General features: G+C 46.7%; 1 protein-coding gene across 1 annotated transcript in view; it reads left to right on the top strand.

The window, feature by feature from the left end:
* The first annotated feature begins 3,050 nt into the window (after positions 1-3,050).
* The window catches only part of LOC135207241 (ubiquitin-conjugating enzyme E2 C-like), a 52,331-nt gene continuing 46,450 nt past the window's right edge, over positions 3,051-8,931 (top strand). The window contains exon 1 of the mRNA XM_064238874.1: positions 3,051-3,271. Coding sequence (XP_064094944.1) covers positions 3,168-3,271 — 104 coding nt within the window. The 5' untranslated portion in view covers positions 3,051-3,167. The remainder of the gene's footprint in view (positions 3,272-8,931) is intronic.

The following is an 8,931-nucleotide window of genomic DNA, read 5'->3' as shown; positions in this document are numbered from 1 at the left end:
ATATATATATATATATATATATATATATATATATGACTGGTAAAAATGTTCTGTTACAACAGAATTCCATCTAATAAAAGGAGCCCATATAGAGAGAAAAGTACTATATTTCAGAGACTGCTGTCTCCCTCTTCGGGTGGATGAATGAGAAAAGTTTACAGAAATGGTGGTATTTATACCAAGAGGTCCATCCACAGGCAAGCCAATTAAGGTCACCAGCGCTGATAATCTTCCTTTAATCTTCTTAAGCGTAGGTTGAATGAAAATCTTGTCGATCGTATCTGAAATCTATGCTCCTTTTGAGATGTTCATTACCTGCCTCTCTTTTATTAAGGCCGATTCCATCATTTGACTCTTGTACCGGCAGTTGCTGCTATAAATTACATGTGACAAATTCCAGTTTATTCTATGGTTATGTTCATTTATATGGTTGAAAATAGCTGAGTTCTGTTGTCCATACCTAACTGACCGTTTGTGTTGTATTAATCTCTGGGGAAGTGATTTACCTGTAAATTCGATGTAAGATTGGTCACAGTCCTGGCATGGGATTTGATAAACCCCAGTGTCCTTGGGAGATGTCTTTTGTTGGACTTTAATCAGGGATTTGGCTAAGGTGTTTGGGTAAGTAAATGCAAAAGGGTTAGATTTTCCGAGGTTCTGAGTCACCTTCTTAATCGTGTCCAGGTGTGGAATTGTTATTTAATTGTTGGGTGTATCTCTGGTCTTGTCTTTAGGGGGTTGGTAGAAAATTACGTTTGCTTTGTGAATTGCTTTCCTAATTATATGGTCAGGATACTTTAAAGACGAAAGTTGCTTACGAATTAGTTCAAATTCTTTTTTTCACGAATTAGTTCAAATTCTTTTTCCAGGAAATCTGGGGAACAAATTCGTAAGGGTCTTAAGAACAGGTTGCTGGCTACACCTATCTAGATAGCAATGTTGTGATAGCTAAAGTAGTGAATGCATGAAAGTGAGAACGTTGGTTTTCTGTATATGGTAAATTTGTATTCTGTCGTATCTCTGATGATTAAAACATCAAGAAGAGGAATTTTGTTGTCTGTTTCCCATTCAACTTTAAATTTGATGCTAGGCACTAATGCGTTTAATTTTGAGAGGAATTCATTAAAATTGCCCCACTTATTATCCCAAAAAGTTAGAATATCATCCACAACATGTTTTTGGGTTTTATTGCATTTATTACTGTAGTTTCAATGTATTCCATGTACAGATTGGCTAAAACAGGACTTAAAGGACACCCATACTACACCCGAATTTTTGCTTGTAGAATGATTCCCCTAATGAAAATACGTTATTAGATGCACATAATTCAACTAACTTTAGCTATCACAACATTGCTATAGGTGTAGCCAGCAACCTGTTCTTAAGACCCTTACGAATTTGTTCCCCAGATTTCCTGGAAAAAGAATTTGAACTAATTCGTAAGCAACTTTCGTCTTTAAAGTATCCTGACCATATAATTGAGAAAGCAATTCACAAAGCAAACATAAATTTCTACCAACCCTCTAAAGACAAGACCAGAGATACACCCATCAATAAAATAAAAATTCCACACTTGGACACGATTAAGAAGGTGACTCAGACCCTCGGAAAATCTTACCCTTTTGCATTTACTTACCCAATCACCTTAGCCAAATCCCTGATTAACGTCCAACATAAGACATCTCCCAAAGACACTGGGGTTTATCAAATCCCATGCCAGGACTGTGACCAATCTTACATAGGATTTACAGGTAAATCACTTCCCCAGAGATTAATACAACACAAACGGTCAGTTAGGTATGGACAACAGAACTCAGTTATTTTCAACCATATAAATGAATATAACCATAGAATAAACTGGAATTTGTCACATGTAATATATAGCAACAACTGTCGGTACAAGAGTCAAATGATGGAATCAGCCTTAATAAAAGAGAGGCAGGCAATGAACATCTCAAAAGGAGCATGGATTTCAGATACGATCGACAAGATTTTCATTCAACCAACACTTAACTTAGAAGATTAAAGGAAGATTATCAGCGGGGGTGACCTAAATTGGCTTGCCTGTGGATGGACCTCTTGGTATAAATACCACCATTTCTGTAAACTTTTCTCATTCATCTACCTGAAGAGGGAGACAGCAGTCTCTGAAAAATAGTACTTTTCTCTCTATATTTTGGTGTTTTTATGGGCTCCTTTTATTTTATATATATATATATATATATATATATATATATATATATATATATATATATACATACATACTTATATAAAAAATATATTTTTATTTGTCCGGTAAGAAAATTTAATTCACGGGGTAAAAAAATTGTTCTGATAATTTGAAGAATCTTCTTTCTGTCTGTAAAAATTGTTGTTTTTCATTTTCAAATATGCCAAAACAAAGTAAAATCACTTGGCTTCAAAATAACTCCTACCGAGCACTCATTCTTCTTGAAACAATATACAGCATGCAACAAAAGAAAGTGGTCTTGAAGTTAACATCGTAAGTGGTAAGTCAGAACAAAGTGGGTTTTACCACGGACGAGTTTCGGACCCAAACCCCTATTCCCCCACCTACATACCCTCCACAAGGAAAACAAATCAAATGTAATTTGGTTTAGCTGAGATAAGTTGTCTTTAGTATATTCAGTAAAGTAAAACAATTTCCATTTAAATATGTACTTGACACTTAAAATTTGTAAACTTATGAATATTATGTTAGGTAAATTGTCCAAATCTTGTTGGGAATTCCAAACTCATTTTAATTTAGTTTTTTTTCTGCAATTTAGCTCTTGGCTGGTAAGCAAGTTATTGCTAATGTCAGCATAAGTTGCTACCTGTAAAAAGGACCATCGTTTCCAAGTAGTTTTTATTATAAAGCGTAAATTTAAGTCAAAGGAGATGCCTTATATGCAAAATTTAAAAGGAATAGGCATTTTCTTTGACAGTGTAAAACTTATTCGGGTATTATGATATTTTTATCAATGACTACGACACGCACCTGCATGTGCTGGTACAACTGTTAATTAGCGAAGTCCCAGAAAACCCGGATGGCAACACTGACTTGAGATTTGAATGGTCGGGGCGTAAACAAAAGCTTCGTCACAACGTAGAAGTTGTACCACCAGACCTTTGTTTGTAAAATAGGAAAGACTCTTCACGTCAAAATGGCCCAGAATGTAGCACCCGAAGCATCGACGAACGCCAGTCCCAGCAAGAACAACACAGAGAGAGCCATAGCCGGAAGAGATTCACATTCCGTTAGCAAAAGGTGAGGTCATCGGGCACCCGATGTTTTACCCTAATTGCAGAGGGAGGCCAGGCTGACATTTTTAGTCGCCTTTGACGTCGCTGATGTTCTGCTCGGGTCTTTGGTTAGGGAGCCTTTTACTTGAACGTTCAGATGACGTTAACATAAGCTGGTCAGGGTTTTTGAGTATTCGTTCTTCAGAAATTGTATCTAAAGGCTACAGAGCCTTTGTCATCCATAGTGTACCTAATGGGCTAGGCTCGTCCTAGGGTAAAACACCGCGTGGACTGGCCAACTCACCGACTACCACGGCTAGGCCACCCTCAGAAAAAGTACTTTTAACATGTCCTGACACTGGAGATGGTCATCAGTCCCGAGTTGTTGGTGTGAAAGGAGCTCAAGACCTACCTACTCTCCTTTCGAAGTAAATAGGGTAAACAATCACGGACGATCCACCATCATCACGCTGGATGGGTCTTATTCACTCGATATTTAATTGATGAATCATGAATACAATTACAACTCTAAGCATAGGGTAAAAAACTGCAGGGTACAGAGTGGACCATGTACGATCAGTGTGAACAGTCCCAAAAAAAAGTACATTATAACGCGTCCTGACATCGGAGATGGGCATCAGTCGCGACTTCTTGTTGGTGAGAAACGGAGCTAAAGACCTCTACTCTCCTTTCGAAGTAAGTAGGGTAGATACCACGGCAGGCCAACCAGGCCACCTACAATCAATGTTTGCCACCCTCCGAAAAAGTACATTATAAACGCCTCCTGACACCCGAGATGGGCATCAGTCGCGACTTGTTGTAGGTGATAAACGGAGCTAAAGACCTCTACTCTCCTTTCGAAGTAAGTATTTTCTCCCAAAGTTAGAAATTAAGGCCAAATTTTAAGATTTAAACAGAGGGTACTGAAAATGGCGCCCACGGCAGTGGAAATCTCACCAAAACGCTTTAGAAATTTTTACTTACAACTAAAAATGTTTCGAAGATTGGCGCCATCTCGATGTTTACGGAGTCGCTTGTGTCAACAAACCTTATTTCCATTTACCTGTGATAAATCCGCACACACTTGTAACCCACAGACGCTGGAGCACTTTTATCACCAACAACTTGAAACACGATTCACCAACAACAACAAGCCAGGAGTAAACAGCTGTTTTGGTAGAGATGACGAGAAGCGTGTCCTTAGCTAATTTTTAAATAAGTAGTAAAACATCAATATTTTTACATATTTATGATGATAATTTAAAAATAGGGGGAAACATCACGACACGGCAACCCTCATCACGGTAGACGGGTCTTATTCACTCGATATTTAATTGGTGAAACATGAATACAATTGCAACTCTAAGCATACCATTTAAAAAGACCGAAGTTTCGTCAACATATTGTGATATATGAAAGCCCCATACGAACTAAAATAAGCATGTGAGCTCTTCGTAAATATGTTTTTCAAGGCAGTTTTGAAATCCAATATGGCGGCTACGTTTTGCATGGACGGTTCTCATCAGTGACGGCCACCATCTTTCCCCAGCCTTCCCAGCACTCATTTGAACAATGTTAGCGTATGTATGTAACGTTTATTGATCTTACTCAGATTGCAGTTGTAATCAGCACAATAAAACAACATTTTGTTGCCTATATTAGTGAAAGTATGAAAACTTGTTATTGTTCCGATACGTAATACAAACCCTCGGTGCCTTTAACAATAGGAAGTAGCTAGCGGCAGCTGGAACGGTCGTAAGCTTCGAACAAGGGGAGAACGGTAGTTAACTGCTTGTCCGATCGTCGCGCGCCGCGCGACTGGGAGGTAAACAAATCACTTTTGCTTTCGGCCGTGTGGGAAGGACGTGTTCGCCATCGCTCTGCCCGCTTTGTCGTTTGCTTTGAGTTTGAGTATTGTTTCTCTTTCTGTATAAATCAGGAGTGATTGTAAGTACTTTTCACAATTCTATTGAATCTTGCAATGAGTGAATTGGAAGAAATGGAAATATCACCGCGCCCTCCAGTCGCCGTTTAGAGGTGTCCCGGGCTGGAGGGGCGTAGATGTGGAGGGTTCAGGTCATTCGTTGACGTGGACCCCCACGAGGTGGTTTGTACTCGTTGCAGGGGCGAGAGTGCTCCCGCAACGAACCTGTGTTACATGTATGAATTGGTCCGAGGCGCAGTGGGTGCTGTACGAGGGCAGGAAGAGACTTAGGCCGGCCAAGAAGTCATCGGAAAGTCCAGTGACTCCTTTGGTGACGGACACTTCGTCCTCTTTCCTGCCTCCCGGTCCAGCCCCCACGTTTCGCGCCTTCCCCGTGCGGGGGGTGGGGGGGGGTAGCGGAGTCCTTTTCCTCTCTCGATCCGTCGAGTGTGGAGGAGGGCGCCCGCTACCCGGACGTACAGCTGTACTCGGGGTCTTCCGTCCGCTCTGGGGGGGGTGTTTCGCCCCCCAGGCGCGAGGAAGCCCCTCCAACTAACCCGACTATTGCTTCCGCAGGTGTGCCATCAGCGAAGGACGACTTGGGACAGGTGTGGGAGTCGCTGGGACTGCAGGGAGTGCCCAGCATCCAGGGGTTGCTTCAGCGGTTGGCGGGGTCGGCGGTGGTCACTCATGGTGCGGTGACCACCACTACTACCACAATAACGACACCAGCGTATGAGATGCCACCACATCTGTATATACGCCCCATATAATGTCGGTGACACCCCACGGTGGCTATACAAAAACCCATTGCTGCCGTGCCAAAGAGGACGGTGCCACCACCACCTGGATTTTTTCCTTTGCCGACCCCGGACTTCCGCTGCCCAAAGAGTACCCCCCTGGACCTGCCGCCAGTGCCACGGATGACGGTGACTGTCGACAGGACGCCTGGCTCTCCCACCCGTGGTACCTGCCGTGCCTGCCGTACCTGTTGCCGTTCCAGCTACTCTTTCCCTTTTCAGATCGGCCTGCACATTCCCTTTCAGATGTTCCTGCCGTTCCTGCTGTTCCCGGACCTGTTCCTGTTTGTTCCTGCTGCTGGTGTTGCTGTCACAGTCTCAGGTCTTTCCGGACAGGTGCAGTCGGGCCCTGTTGCTTCGGCAACTGCCCCGGCTCCCTCCTGGATGGAAAGACCTGACGTCTGTTCTGCGGAGCCTGGCGAAGAAGAAGAAGAGGAAGAGGAAAAGGTGTCGTCGTCGTCTTCATCGTCTTCTTCGTCGTCTGCTGCCTCTCCTTCCCCTTCGACTTCTAAGGCTAAACAGCCGAAGAAGAAGAAGGCTGCCTCCTCCCCCCCTGAAAGAAGACTCCTTCGGGATCTCTAAGGGCCCGGCTCGCTCAGGCGAGCTGGGGAGCTCTCTGCTGGTCCTCCTGTTCCTTCGGGAACGGGGCCCGTCGCTTCTTCGCAAAGAAGAAGTCGACGGGGACCAGGTGCACCAGCCTCGGCTGGTGCGTCCTCACCTGGTGCTAGCGGTTCTGCCGCTAAACCAGGTTCCGTCCGGCCTGCTTCTCGTCGTTCGCGAGAAGCACCGAGTGGACGCTCTTCCAAAGAGGACCGTCCAGCCAAAGTTTTGACGTCCGAGCTCGCTCGCCGTCAAGACAGCGGCGCGGAGCAGAAGACTGGCGAGAGTCGTGCACACGACTCTCGCCAGGCCAGTGGACGCTCTCGCAGCGATCAACTGGCTGCTCGGGCTGACGTGACGGTCGCTGACCGGCCACGGGTTGAGGCGAGGAAGGAGTCCCCACAAAGGCCGCCGGTACCAGCCACGGCTGGTACCAGCGGTTTGACGCGCCGAGAGGACGACTGGGCCGGTCTCGACGCGAAAGGGAGCCTAGCAGGTCACCCGTCCGCCGCTCCCGATGGGACCGGGCGGAGACGGTGACCAGCGGCAGCTCGCCTGACGCTAGAGATCGGTTCTCGACGTTCTCAGCCGAGCCAATCGCCCCAGAGGCGAGCGGCAACGCTAGGCTGCTGCTCGACCGTCACGGCGTTGACGATCAGCAGCAGCCCTCCACGCACGCTGGTCCTGCCAGCGACGCGAGGGGGAGCGTCAGGTCTGCCTCTCCCTCCCGTACCTTCAACCTCCTCGGGCTATACCGGGAGGAGCAAGGTACCGAGGAGCGATCACGAGAGGTGCGCCGCTCGTGACCCAGCTATGACGCCGTAAAACGCTCAGGCACGGTCTTAGGACCGACCAGGACGTACGCGCAAGTAGTTGGAGGCGACCGTCAGGGGTCTGTCGCTGTTCCTCCTTCTGAAGGAGGAGTATCGAGGGATATGCTCTTGCTGGAGGGACTGGACGGTCCTACTCCACAAGACGCTGTAACGCCTGAGATACAGAGGAACGGACTCGCAGAGGTCATTAAGCTGATGCGTCTGCATAATGACCTTGCGGAAGGATCGCCGCTACCACCAGCAGAGCCCACGTCCCGGCTCGAATCTTTTATTTTGGGGTCCCAAGAGGGAGCCCAAAATGATGATGGGGTTGCCACGATCAGAGCTTGCGGAAAAAAAACTCGGTCCTGGATCAGGTGGAGAATCTCGTCTCAGACGGGAGGACTCGCTAAAATCCGGACGGTCCTCTAAGCTGCTTCCTCCTCCTCTACAGCGGCAGAGGCGATTCTACGTGCCTTCGGAAGACCCGATACTGCCGAAACAGGTTAACCGGAGTTAGCGAGGCTGACTCCAGGTGTGTCCCCTGCAGCAGCGCTCCTGTCGGAGAACCTATGGTTCTCGCAGCAGGAGGCACTTGCCCTGGAATCTACCGCTATGGCAGCATTCCAGCAGTTTCCTGGTTGGATTTGTGGTCCCTCACATATCCAAAAGTAGCGGCCGGCTCTGGGAGTTCTGCTCTCGAAGACGACGCTTCTTTCAGGAGACTGTGCCAGTCTGGAGGAAGAGCAATCTCTTACCTCGCCCATCAGAACTGCTAACTGTGGGCCAACTTGGTTCTTCGACGTAGGGACGCAGTCCTTACCGAGTGACCAAGGGGGCCGGGCGTGAGGCGGCACTCGGGCTACGAAATGGACCTCTTAGGAGTTCCCCAGCTCTCTTTCCTGGAGAGATGGTGGACGCTGCGGTGGTGGAACGGCGGCGCACTGACGAGGAGTGACCGCTTAGTCCACCAGGCAGTCTCGAAGGTTTCTGGGCAATCTCGAGTAACTGCGCCCTCTTGATTTTGAGACTGCCTTGACGAAGTATGCATTTTCAGCTGACTGCTGAAAATGCATAGCGGGCAAGAGGGCTTTCGAACTGGGAGAAAATATCTCCCAGTTCGAATCCAAAAGGTCTCAACTCCTCTTACTTAAATTTGTTTCCTGTCTTTCTACTATCTTTAACTCAGTTGCTCAACCTAGCTGTCCCTTCTTCACTAAAACCTTCTTATGGGTTGGGCAGGGGCTGGGCTCTTGCGCATTGGCTCTTTCTTGATCCAAATGGCAGAGACTGTAGAGGTTTGGTCCGCCTCTCGAGTATGTTTGGACCCTGAGGATGTTATATGATTCATAGCAATATCCATCGGGGCGGAACTACCTATGGGGGACTTGCCTGCGGAATCCGGGAGGTATAGTCTCTACGGTAGGACTCTCGGCATTCTTTCCTTTGGTGTGCCCTCTATTGTAACATGAATGGGGATGATTGCATACTAGTTATGCCCTCAGTCCTATCAAGCGGGTTTTGCTTACACTTGAGCCACTCATGTTAT

Source organism: Macrobrachium nipponense, chromosome 32 (assembly GCF_015104395.2).
Source record: "Macrobrachium nipponense isolate FS-2020 chromosome 32, ASM1510439v2, whole genome shotgun sequence".
NCBI lineage: Eukaryota > Metazoa > Arthropoda > Malacostraca > Decapoda > Palaemonidae > Macrobrachium > Macrobrachium nipponense.
This window is presented reverse-complemented; position numbering and strand designations above follow the sequence as displayed.